At 45.3% G+C, this 13,488-nt stretch overlaps 2 protein-coding genes across 2 annotated transcripts; one reads left to right on the top strand and one right to left on the bottom strand.

Annotated features, from left to right (window-relative positions):
- The first annotated feature begins 1,566 nt into the window (after window positions 1-1,566).
- Window positions 1,567-2,211, top strand: LOC136492334 (uncharacterized). Its single transcript, XM_066488391.1, has one exon. The coding sequence runs from the start codon at window positions 1,567-1,569 to the stop codon at window positions 2,209-2,211; it is 645 nt and encodes a 214-aa protein (XP_066344488.1).
- Window positions 2,212-4,105: 1,894 nt separating this feature from the next.
- LOC136492333 (auxin-responsive protein SAUR27-like) lies at window positions 4,106-4,438 on the bottom strand. Its single transcript, XM_066488390.1, has one exon. The coding sequence runs from the start codon at window positions 4,436-4,438 to the stop codon at window positions 4,106-4,108; it is 333 nt and encodes a 110-aa protein (XP_066344487.1).
- Between the last annotated feature and the right edge of the window lie 9,050 nt (window positions 4,439-13,488).

Genomic DNA, 13,488 nt, shown 5'->3' with positions numbered 1-13,488 from the left:
CTACTGCTGATTCCATGCCTTGCTTAACTGACGATACAGTTTTTCTCCACTGGATGCATTCCTGAGGCATGCACGTCTGTTGCCTGTTGGTGCAAGCAAATATAGGAGACACATATGTCTAAATGAAAAGATCAAAGTGGATTTGTTTGTGCTTGGGACTGTTGCAGTTGATCTGAATTTCAGGAGCGCTACTAGCTGATCGAAAGTCAAGTTGGTGTTTTTGTTCTAAATATGGACAGTAAACACTTTCCTTCTTGCTCTGAAGACCATCCGCATGTCACCCATGGCTGATGACATGTATATAAAGATTTTTAACTTGCTTCTTATGAAAACTCAGACCAGATCTCCAATGTTAAATTGGATGATGTTGTGTGTGTGCGCGTGTTGGGAGGTGAGGTGAGGGGTACATGAACTGAAAAAGATCATTCTAGATATTATTCAGGTAAATTTGACATCTTGACTTAATTCAGCTGTAAAGATCATTCCATGATATATACGTGGCCTCAAACAATCGTTTCTTGAAGACTTCCAAAATTTACCGGTGTCGTCATGCAGCAAAACGATCAGTGAGTTTCTGTTCCCTTGCTTTGCTGCCTTGGATTTTTACTACAGTTTAAATAAAAGGAACCACCTGAACTTTGAAGCCCTCTGCTTTTGTCAGACTGGTTAAAGAACCATGTATTCCAACCTAACTGCACACGATCCGTTCAAACGAGGCTGTCGAGTCTCCGAAAACCAGGTTCAATGAACTCTAAAAAGAAAACCAGGTTCAAACCGTATGCTTTAACGAGATGCATTTGTGTCGTCTCATGCTTTGACCAGGTTCAAACCGTAGGCTGTGTCTGAACGATTTGATGCGACGCTTCGGGTATTATACCAGCACTGAGTGTCTGAGTCTGCTGGCCGGAGTCAGCTCGTCAAGTCAAGAACGGTTTATTTAAAATACAATTTAGAAAACGTTATTGTTCTCACTTCTCAGTGATCTCATCTTCCGTGACTTGCAAGCATTTTGGGTTGAGAACTGCATTGGCCGGGCTAGCTAGAAAAGCCTGTTTTGTCAAGGCTCGGGGCGCGACTGAGACCGACCACGTCCAAATCATCTCCTGCTTCTCGTAAACGCCCGCGCCAACAATTATTCATTAGGCCAGGAACGGTGCCAATGATTATTGATTTTATTACTGACTCCAGGTCTGAATTTCCATGCCTGCCTCTGCCTGCTTCGTCACGGCAAACCGGGGAAGTAGCCATCGTGTCGTGGCCATATAGCGAATTAATCCTCTCCGCCGACTTCATGTATATTCCTCCTTCCCAGCACTGCGTTCAAACCTCAAGCGACGAGGTATCAAAGTTGAGGATGATCGCTGCTATATGTGCAACCGTGCGGGCGAAGATGGGAGCCATCTGTTCCTGAAATGCAAGCTAGTGAAAGCAGTATGGCGCAACGCTGGTATGGAGGCCATAAGACTCTGGTGGCCTGCTGTGATGCAAAGGAAGTGACAGAAAAGCTGCTGAAAATAGATGACGAGCTACAGTTGCGAGCCGTATTTCTTCTGAATAATTGGTGGTATGAACGAAACCGTGTCAGGGAGGGGGGAAAGCAAAAGAACAGCTGCTGAAATTGCAGCTTTAAGTGGGCGTCAAGCCACGGAGTTCAAACAATTGCAGGCGCTAACAACTGAAGCTCCAGGGCATAGCAGGCAGAGTCCACGATGGGAGAGACCCCCAAGTGGCATGCTGAAGCTGAATGTTGATGGAGCTTTTAGGGAGGCTGACAAGGATGGTGGATGGGGCTATGTAATCCGGGATGAAAGTGGAGATGTAATTCAATCAGGTGCTGGGAAAGTGCCTCTTGCGATCAATCCGATGCATGCGGAACTCATTGCTTGTATGGAAGGGGTGAAGGCAGCGGCTGCCATTGGCATGAACAATATTGTCCCGGAGACCGATGCACAGCAGGTGGCGTGGGCGATACAGGGAGATGATTTCAGGCTTGCTGTGGTGGGCGGTTTAGTCCATGAACTCAAGGTTTTGTTAAGTGTGAGCTTTGCTTCCGTCCTTGTTAGATATGCTCCTCGTGAATGTAATAAAGTAGCACATGAACTTGCATCTATAGGGTGCAAGAGCCAGGGTTTGGCGCCTTTAGTCATGGCCGGAGTGCCTGACTGTATTATGTTTCTGGTGTCAGGCGATTTAGCCGACATGGTTGAGTAATGGAATGTAAATTCCTATAAAAAAAATGCATCTCGTTATCTAGAAATTAAAATTTTCTACATTTAACTAAATATAGTATACGCAAAGTGCGAATATTTATGATGTGTAATAAATATTATTATATTGATCACATAATATATTATCAAATTAAATTTACTTAAAAATGCAAATATTTAGTATTTTATTTTCAATATAACTAGTCAAATTTGAAAAAGTGTGACTCCCTCTATCATAAAAAATGTAAATTTTTAATTATAAATGTAGACAAATATTAAATTCATAAGCAAAAAAACAGAGAATATCCTGTTATTATATTTCATATGTCATGTATAGTATATATTAGCATTCTTTTTTTTTTGGAACAGATTAATAAGTGTAAATAAAAAGATTGACGCCTCTAGTTAAAAAGACCACGTTATCTTTGCGTTGGCTGTCAGCGGAGAGATTACGAGATAATTTAATTTAGGTGCTTGAATAATCCTCTAGCAAATCTTTGCCTTGTCTTGACCAATGATAATCTACCAGCAGAGAGCCACAGACGAGCTCTCTTTGGACCTGTGCTGGCAATAAAAAAAAAAAACTTTGCTAGCCTCTGACAAAGCGAGGCCTGCTCTTGCCGTAAAAGAATGCTTATATTTACATATAAATTGTAATAAATATCATGAAATACTTATATTATCTATACATGGTTGGTTAGTATACAACTTCCATTGTCTCCCTCGAATTAATTAGCTGAGACCATTCACTCGGTAAAACAATTTTTAGTCCAGATCGAGAAGAACGTGTGCACGTATATGCCTAATGCATTGCATCGGTCGTCACGTATACATAATATTCCTGTTGTTTCGATGACACAATTATAACCTTAAATTAAAACAATTATATAATATATGCGCAGTCCATCCAATGACACAGCTAGATTGGTTGAAGAATGCGCATGCATGGATGATTGCGATGCATGGTGCATTATTGCCCAATGCGTATACAGCACCGGCGCTACCAGCAGGATAAGCATAAGCTAGCTCACTCGTGCGTACGTGAGGATGTCGATCAGTCCCCGTCAGCGAATGGTCTGTCCGTCTGCGCTCAAACAGGCGGCCGGAACCCGGCGCCGCGCACTTGCCGCCGAGGCGCCGAGTGAGCATGCCGATGCCGACGCCGACGCTGACGCCGACATCCTTGCGTACGCACGCGCACAACGACGACGACCCTGCAGGTTTCCTGCTTGCGCTCTGGGCACACCGGACACGGGAGCCAAATCAACGACGATGCGTACGTCGTCCACCGCGCGCTGAAAATTGGAGTGCCGTACGTGCGTGCAGCTTGCTGTTACGTACGCACGCAAGTGTGGAGATTGGAATGGGCAATCTTAATTTGCCGGCCGGCACAGAGCGAGGCAGGCAGACACGGAACGCGCGCCCGCGGCGGCGTAACACGGGTGCGTGGGCAACCAACGACGACGTCGTGGAATTTGTAACGGCGCAGGCGCGCAGCCCGCACGAAATCGGAAGGGGATCAGACACACACCACCAGGCACCAGGTATATATAGTGTGAATTGATCAGCTTGCTTTTGGTTGACGATGACAAGAAAACAACTAATTGTCCCCAGTTAATTTGTACACTTGCAAACTAAACTCAAAGGAAAAAAGCTTGCGACACCTGCAAACCAGCTCAGAACACATGCAGACATGCAGGCGACTCCTAATTAAATTAGAGCACGCACACATGCAGCCTGTTCTATGTACATACCCTAGCTACGACGTTCGTCTCTATGCATGAGCATGACACATCTGTGTAAATAAAGGAGCGTTGATCGATCATGGACACACCTTTTGTCACCTTTGTACGTACGTACGTACGTACATACATCACCAATAAGTGCCGTCGTCGTTTTTACCGTCTGCACGGCCGGTGGCTGTCGGCGGCGACGGCGTGGCGGAACTCGTCGGCGGCGCAGGGGATCCGCAGCACGCCCTTGTGGTCGTACCCGAACTCCCGCGCCGCCATGTCCAGCAGCGCTCGCACGCAGGGCTGCCCCAGCGCGCGCACGTCCACCACCACCCGCTCCTCCGGCTCCGCGTCCCCGCCGCCGACCAGCACCGCCACGCAGCCGCGCGGCACGCAGCCCGCGCCCTTGCAGCTGCCGCCGACCGGATCCTGCTGGATCAGGCGCTCCCGCACCTCTTCCCCTCTGCATCTGCCGGAGCTCTTGCGCTTCCAGTTCATGCCGCCGCCGGCCGGCTGCCTGCCTGCCGATGCCGCGACGCCCGTAGAGATGGCGATCGAGCGCACGGGTCGATGTCAATCTGGGTGCGAGGGAGAGTGTGTCTCGGGTCGTGACCGCCGCGCGCAAGCAGTGCTTGTGTCGTCTGAGAATGATGAGAGACGAATGGGAATCGTCCACAGCTCGTCGCAGCAGCCTGTATGTGTTGTGTGTGATTTGCTTCAAGGCTTGGGGCCGTGTGTGCGTATATATAGGGGGATGAGTGGTCAACGTGTGAGGCGGTCGATCGGAATGTCAGGTGATTGGGACATTGGCGCTCGCGTCGAACAATCCTTGACCCGTGTTTCGTTTCATTGGGTTGACCCGGAACAGAAAACAAAGCAGGTCTCTGACCGGCGCCCGGCCGGTCGGGTCGCTGCCAGTCGCCACGCACCCAAGCTTTTATACGGTTCGACGGCTGGTTTAGAGGTGGGAATGGATTTGGGTTATTCATGTGTAATTAGATTCTCAAGTAAATACAAATTGAGATTGTAGAAACATGAGCTTGTGATATAGCTACACCTAATTCCAGACCGGTTAATGCTAGAACTATAAATAAGGGACCAAGATGTCCTATGAAATAGAAAATATTACTCAGAAATAGCATAGTCCAAGCAAACACACTTAAAATCTTTACTGAACTACGACGGACCATCATATTAGAAAATAACGTATTTCTAAGCATAATGCACGAAAACAATGAGAGATTAGCTCTAGGAGTACTAAAAAAAAAGTGCTTTAGTTAAACTAGCAAATATGTTTGTGCATTTCAAAAGAATACACGTTGCAATGAAGGATCCATTTGTTTCCTAAAAAAAAGATGAAGGATCCATTCCGAACTAGAAACTGTTGGAAAATGGCTCAACTTACATGAGTGTCTGTTGTGTATATTTTGTTGTGATGTTATGAAAGATGAAAACTAAGCCACCGTCCTCCCCCCGCATGAATGCTAAGGGGGGGGGGGGGGGGGGGGTGCTCGGTTTGGTAAGCAACAACATAAGTAGTGTGGTGCTAACCAATGTTTCGCATCTCTAAATTCCGATGATGAATGATGTTAGAAGAGGAAACAATCTAGGAGAGGTAAAAATAAGGGATGGATGAATTTACGCATTTAATATTAGGAATATATATGCTCTAGATTTTAATGTGAGGACCACAATTTCCTATAAATTCCAGTCGTTTTTTAAATTAAAATATAATGGTTTGAACGTGATGTTTTTAAGTTTATGATCTCATTTTTTATGTGGTGTCCACATATAGATCTAACCAGAGTTAGATCGGACTGGACATTAGTTATTTTACATTGGATTTGGACGGAGAGTCTTACTTTTTGGATTTTATTAATTGAACTTCTTTATTGGACTTGAATCTCAATCTATTCCCACCTGCATGTTCATTTTAAAAAAAAAGTGTTTATGTGCTCTTCTCCATTATTTATTAACATACATGTTTGGCAGCCTTCGTGCTGGCCTTAAAGAAAATATACGATTGGTACTACCCTGTTTGTATGTCCGGGTGTGGGAATGTTACTAACTATATTGTACGGAGTACTCCAGTAATATAAAAATAAATAACTAATAATAAGTAAATAAATGAAAGTGTCATAAAAAGAGATACCTTTACGAGAGGGCTTACCACTACCAACCGACCGGGTTTATTTGCTGAGTTGAGCCGGTCGAAGGGAGGCATACAAATACAATACCTGGGTCTGAGAGGGTCAGCCAAGCAGAAAAGGTTGACGTGGGTCACGCCGCGCCAGGCACAGGCAGGCAGCCGCCCAGATGTTGCCATTGCCGACTTGCCGTGTACGTGACTCGAATTCAAAATTTCAAACACCTAGTTTTATATTGCCAAAACCGCTGGTTGCGACCCGGTCCAGATTTATCGCGCCCTATCAGCTGAAAGCCCGAGTGTGTGTGAGAGAGAGGCACATCGTGATACAGTCAGTGGAAACGCCAGTTTGTCGATGGATGTTCACACGGCCCTATTTTTTTTGCAATTTAGCCCCTTTTTTAAGAAAATACACGTTTAGACCCATGGACGGCGTAAACTCAACTTTGGGCCCTAGGGGCCGAGGTTACACATCTCGGCACCATGACTCACGGTGCCGAGGTGCCTGGCCCTATTTTGCGTGGATGACGATCTGGCGCTTACGTGGCTCACACCTCGGTGCCACGGATCACGGCGCCGAGGTAGTAACCCTATACGTTGCTCAAGCCAGCGTCACTTCTCTCTCTCCCTCTCGCTCTCGTCTCGGCTAACCACACCGCCGCCATCGTCACCGCCGCCATCCGCGCCCCCACCCATACCCTCGCAGGCCACGGTCGACCCCGCCGGTGCCCTATGAAAGATCCTTGTTTAGTTTTGGTAATTGAGTGATAATCTAGGTGGACTAATTATGTTTAATGTGAGATACACATGTGATTAGTCCATATGTACATGTGAGCAACATATGCCATAGAGGTGAAATGGCTTGGAGATGTTGCAAAGCTCACACATGTGATGAAGAAGCTCATTGCATATGAGACATGACATTGAGTCATGTGACTAAGGTGGAGAAGATCAAGACAAGACTTGGCTTGACGCAAGTGTGAAGGGCAAGTTAAGTGATGACTTGGCGCCGATGGACCGAAGCAACGAAGAAGAGCAAGTGAAATCAAGATCGATGAACCAATATGGTCATGTGATGATATGAAGTGGATCATATCATTTGTGATTGGTTGGTGCATGCGTTGCATCAACATTGAAGGAGATGGAATTAAATACGCAAGGCAAAGGTATATTTGTAGGGCATTTCTGTTTACACTAAAATTTGGGAAGAAGAACGCGGGAACTCGAAGCTTCCAAGATTATGTCAATCAAGAAATCGATTGCATAAGGATCGGTATCAGCTGATTTAGATGCCACACTGAAATCGGCTCTCTTCAAATGACGTCAGCAGATAACGACAATGAGCTACGATTGGCGTCAGGAAATACATATCGGACTCTACAAAAAGGAAAAGATTAGGGTCCAAGTTATCTTAAGTTAGGAATGTTTTCTTTTATGCCAAAGATTATAATGAGTCGTACTTGAGTAGGATTCATGCTTAGGCCCCGGTATAAATATTGGACCCCGGCTATTGTAAAAAGGACATTCAATCAATTAAATATAATTTACTTTTTTCAGCTTTGTGCCAACCCTCAGGAGTAGTAGTGTAGATCTCGACGAGTTCTTCAATAAGCAGGGCTGCATCGGTCCGGCCGAGCTCCAGCTTGTCTGTAAGTACCGTTATGGCTTATACTTCTGTTTGTACGGCTACATCGATTAAGTTCGACCTCCACTGCGAACTCTAGTATAAGCTAGTTATTGACTCTTATCTAGTTCAAGTACGGCTGCATCGATCCGGTCGACCTTCACTACTCGAATTAGATTAAGGTCAAGTTATCGGCTCTACCTAAGGGTGGCGTCCTTCGGGTAGATTCATTAAATTACCGATTTTGCTGATGTCCTTATTGTTATTAGTTTGCAGCAACATCAATCTCCCCGATCAAAATTGATTTAGATCGGCCTCATATCCTTTTAGTCCGTCGTTTGCTTTGTCACAACACGATATTTTTTACTTTGAGCGATGGGTTATGTTTCATCGGCTGTTGTTAATTCGATCTTGATCGTGCATAGTACGCGGTTAAGTCATGTATGATCTTGAAGAGGTTTGCTAGTTAGTTAAATCTGGTCTATAGTTTGTTATTATGGCTGTAACGATCCGGTCGATCCCCACTGATGGCACTGTAGATTGGAGGATGCTAGTTTGTAGATTTATTCTCGATTAGGCGTGACCTTAACTGTTTGCTATGCCTGCATCGGCTAAATAGCCGATCGCCTATACTTTAACGCCTATAGTATGTCCTCGTGATTCTATTAAATATGAATAGATCTGTATCCTTTAAAGGTTTGATTTGTTGTCTTTATTACGGCTGCCATCGATCTAGTCAAACCCCACTGTTAGAGATAGCAGGTTAAGTCTAATGAGTTCATAGGTTTGTCCACGTGAAATAGTCGATTGTTCATATGCTGTAGTCCATTTTCACCCAAATCGGCTGTTTCAGTCGATTCGCTCGAGCTTTCACACATATAGCGTGTCTCTCGGAAGCCTGTCGATGTGTAGATGGTTTTACGGATTCTAAAGTTTTAATTTGTTATTACCATCATAGCTGTCATCGATCCAGTCGAATCTCACTGTTGATGGTAACATGTTATATTCAGAGCGTTTGTAGATCCATTTGTACTAGACAGTCGATTTATTTGCATGTTATATCCCTTTTTCGATTAGATTCATTGGCTCAATGATTTACACTAGTAATATCCACCTAGCTAATGATTTCACTTATATCTGCGGGCATTGCACTTATCAACATAAAATCAATCGCGATCCATAAGCTTTACTGTCCGTAACAGTCGATTTCTTCGCGTGTCGGTTATTTAGTCGATTTTCTCGTCTGGCTGCTCCCAAAGCGGCACACTTGGAACTGTCTGGGCAAAGACCGGCGTGTTCCACCTTAAATTATTGATAAACTTTCTCTCCTTGTCAATTGCAGGTCAAATTGACTAGCATGCCTCGGGAGGAATTCGTAGGATCGGTTAACCCTGCGTTGAAGCTAAGTGGATCTCTGGGCTCATCCTAAGCAGATCCTTTCGACTTGCTGTGTGTCGACATTTTCGTGCCAATAATTTCATTTTACCTGTCAAAGGTTGTGTAGAGAAGTACATGACCGGGTTTATGATAGATGATCGTACTATTAAGAGAAACAAACTTGTTTGCATATCGGTCATCTAGTGCCACTTGAGCGATCTAACTTTGCCTACGTGTTAGGATCGAGTGGAGTTGTGAAAAGAGTGCTAATCCTTTGGGAAATATTTGTGAAAAGTTAACACACGTGTATAAGGTGGTATTCACTTGGTGGTGTTAGCACATTTGCAAAGGTGTTAGAAAAGGTGAAGAAGAGGAGGCGAAACTAGGCTTGAAGTGCTGCCTGGGTGGCACCGCCACCCTTGGTCCGGTGGCACCGCCACTCCTAGCTCGGTGCCCACCAGACCGAGGCTGAGAGCAGCAGTGGGTGACTTGGTCACCGCCGTGTCCGGCGTGCACTGCCATGTGGAGGGCGGTGGCACCGCCAGGGGCTGTCCGGTGCACCGCCCCTTTTCGGCCGAGAGCGACGGAGCAGGGCTTGGTCACCGCCCTATTTTTTTCCAAGAACAAGGTTTTTATGGGGTTGGCCTAGGTGGTCACCACCACCCCTAGGGCGGTGCCACCGCCACCACTGTCGTTGGAATTCGACCGTTGGGAGGGGCATCGTCGTGTCCGGTGACAGGCACCGTCGTGTCTGGTGCCCTCGCAGAAACCAACAGCTTTGCTCCAATGACTCTATTTGGCTTGAAGGTTATAAATAGAGGTGGATCTTAGGCTGCTTGCTGAGCAGCCTTAAGCCTTGGTGGCTTTGTGTAGGTGTGCTTAGGAGCTCTCTAACTCACTTGTGCTTACAAAAGTGCGATCTGATTGTGAGTGAGTGTGATTCTAGTGTTTTACATCGTGAGGTTGCTTCGAGTGGCACTAGATGATCGAGTTACAAGTTGGTGGTGCTTGTTACTCTTGGAGGTTGCCACCACCTAAATGGCTTGGTGGCTTGTGACTCTGTTGAACCATGCAAGAAGATTGTACGGTGCTCCAGAGGAAGATTTATGAGGGGGATTGTGCTCACCCCGTGGGGATTGTGAAGAGCAACTCTAGTTGAGCGTGTCATTGAGCTACCCTCATTTTCAGGGTATGTTCTTGCAGTGCCCGACGTACAGGCTTGGCGGGTGATGCCAATTAGCCGCCGAACCACCAAGTGAGCGGTCGACACAACTGGGACATAGCTTGGTGGCAACCAAGTGAACCTCAGGAGAAAATCGTCGTGTCAACATTGTCTTCATCATCTTCTCGGTGGTTTGCATTCCTCGAAACACAAGCTTGTATTTTTATTTCATACATTGTGCTTGTGTAGTTGCTCTTGTAATTAGTTTGCTTGTGTAGCTTGCTAATTACCTTCTTGCTTGTGTAGCATAGAAGTAGCTCCCTTGCATGGCTAATTTGATTTTAGTAACCTTGTTAGTCACATTGCTTAGTTTGTGTAGCTAAGTAATTTGAGCTCTCTAATTTAGTTTGTGTAGCCTTGTTATTGAGCATTGCTAGTGATCTTAGGAGCTTTGTGCTTTTGCTTACTAGAATTGTGTAGGAGCTCCCCCGTTGCTTGAAGTACTAGTACATAGGTTTGTGTGATCTTGCTCTAAAATTATTTAGGTGAGCTCTAGCTACCCCGGCACCTTTGTTGCCTAATTAGGATCTTGATAAGGTGCTTATGAACTTAGGTAGAGTGGTGTAATCTTGGCTAGACCGATAGTTTTAATTCCGTATTTGTTTTGGTTAGCCGGCGTGATTAGATTTTAGAAAGGACTATTCACCCCCCTCTAGTCCGCCATCTCGACCCTACACCCTCGTAACCCGTGGTTGCTCGGGCAGGCCGTGACCGTCCACCACCGCCATGCCCCTGTCCCTGCCGCCCTCGTCGCCCCCTTCCCTCCTCCTTCGCGCTATCCGACAGCGAGGGTGGCCCGCCACCGCTCGCCAGAGGTCCCACCTACCAGTGGGCCACCGGCCCCAGCGCCCCCTGACCCATCGGCACCCCACTCCTCTACGCCCCTAGCCCCTCCAGTACCTGCAACAAGGTAAATTTTTTAAAGTTAAATTAGTTAGTCTACTTTAGGTAATTTAGTTAGTAATTTATTTAGAATATTTAGCAAATTTAGTTAGCAAATTTAATTAAATAGGTAGGTAGATAGATACTTATTTATTTAGTTATATTATAGACTTAGGAATATATTTATGTAGCTTATTTAGTTAGATTAGATTGTTAGAGAGATAGGCAGTTAGATACTTATTTGTTTAGGTAGATAGTTAGGTAATTTAGTTAGCAAATGTAGTTAGATATTGTGGTTAATCATCTTATAATAATGTATCCCTAATAACTTGGTTGTTGTGCATACCAACTAGATGGACAACGTAGTCACCCTGTATCATGGAGGAAGTGTGGAGGAAGATGATTTTGGGAATGTCCATTTTGTTGGAATGCAAAGGGTGCCAGTGATATTTGATGATGGGCATTATTTTGTAAGTTGTTTGCTAGGGCTCGTGATGAGCTTAAATGCAATTCAAATGAAGAAGCCATCTTAGTTGGGGGTACTTCACCGTGGCAGGTCAGGAACAATTTTTAGACGGTTGGTCCCAATTGCATCAGAGACTCAATGTGACAAATATGTCAAAACTGTCATGAAGAACGAGTTTCAATGTTTGGATTTGGTTGTGCGGAAGTTGTCCAATGATCCCACCCCTCATGGGTATTCATCCCCTAATGGTCATTCACCCCCTCGTGGGTTCTTGCCAGAACCGAAGAATCCGGCACCTTCTGAGCATCCGTTACCCAACCGCGAGGTCGATGGGGAAGATGTGGTTGTGGTGCCCGATACTCAATCCACCCCGAATGAGGTTGGAACATGTGTCAATGATGTTGCTTCTTGTCCTCAGGAGATCCCTTTGACCTAGATCCTCAGGGCATCAGGATTCTCCTCTATCGCTGCTTTCGCTCGGTGCGCACGCTCAAGCTTCTTCTCCCTACACGCAGCAACATGCCTCCTTTCCTCCTCTTCCTTGTGCTCCTTTTCTACAGCCTCCTCTCTGCGTCTCCTATCGATCATCTCCTTGTCCTCTGTCTTCCAACGCAACAGTTTCTGCATCCACTCCTTGTCTTTCGGTTTTATATCAGTGTTGACCCACTGCTCAAAATCACAAAGCGGTGGAGGGGTCTACAATACATGCAAATGTTACACAACAAATAATTCATGCATGATTTCATATGAAACAAAATAATTTACATAGCATCAATTTCTCACCATCTTGTTAATGCAGCGCTAACGAAGTGTAGGCTGAAACACAAAATTGGAACACATACAATACCTCTGCCTATACGTGTCCTCTTTATCGGACTCAAGGATCACCACAAAAACACATGGACACAGGAACACCACTAGGTAAAGGCAATGGGTCGAAGGCATTTCCAGTCATTCAGCCATAACTACAATTGAAATAATTTCGTTCTATGAACCAAAGGCAATGAGCATTAAACCATAAACCTAGGGTTTTCCATTTACTACACATCAATGAAACAATAATATAACAAGGTGCGCTGAGGTTACCTTGATTTATTAGCTTTTCCACGTCTTGGCATCCTAAGATTGCATATTACAAATATTAATAATCGCTTCAAAACCCTAGTAATGACGTACCTACGGCTACAAAATACACCAAACATAGAACAAATCAATGCGTAAAAAATAAGGAGGGGAGAGATGATACCTTGCTCTTGAAGATCTATGGATCAAATCAAAGTTTTCAAGGTGCAAATAGTCGATTTAAGAGATTGGACAGGTTGGGGAGAGGAAGAACACGAGAGGGAAGAGGAACAAATGAAACAAGCCTCGGATAGGGAAAGACGGCCTTGGATAGGGAACAAATGTATGGTGCCGAGCTCAACGCCACAGATCTTGGCGCCGAGGTGTGTGCCACGTAAGCGCCAGATCGTCGTCCACGCAAAATAGGGCCAGACACCTCGGCGTCGTGAGTCATGGCGTCGAGATGTGTAACCTCGATGCCGTGAATCATGGCGCCGACCCACAAGGTTTCAAGTTGAGTTTACGTGGTCCAGGGGTCTAAACGAGGGCTAAATTACAAAAAAAAAAATTAGGTTCACACGGTGAAACCAGGGAATCAAATGGATCCTTATAATAAAACTCTTGTAACATTAGGTTCCTTGTACACCTGTCATGAAACACTTGTAAGCTAGTAACCCAGCAAACTCATACTTTGCTCTCTATATTATTATTATAATAATAATAAAGCAAGGCGAACCGTCCAAAGTAGCGGCGCACTCGGCCAGTTTTG

Source organism: Miscanthus floridulus, chromosome 11 (genome assembly GCF_019320115.1).
Source record: "Miscanthus floridulus cultivar M001 chromosome 11, ASM1932011v1, whole genome shotgun sequence".
NCBI classification, from domain to species: Eukaryota; Viridiplantae; Streptophyta; class Magnoliopsida; order Poales; family Poaceae; genus Miscanthus; species Miscanthus floridulus.
This window is presented reverse-complemented; position numbering and strand designations above follow the sequence as displayed.

Coding starts and splice junctions, on each gene's coding strand:
- LOC136492333 (XM_066488390.1), bottom strand. CDS start 4,438: ATGAACTGGAAGCGCAAGAGCTCCGGCAGATGCAGAGGGGAAGAGGTG.
- LOC136492334 (XM_066488391.1), top strand. CDS start 1,567: ATGAACGAAACCGTGTCAGGGAGGGGGGAAAGCAAAAGAACAGCTGCT.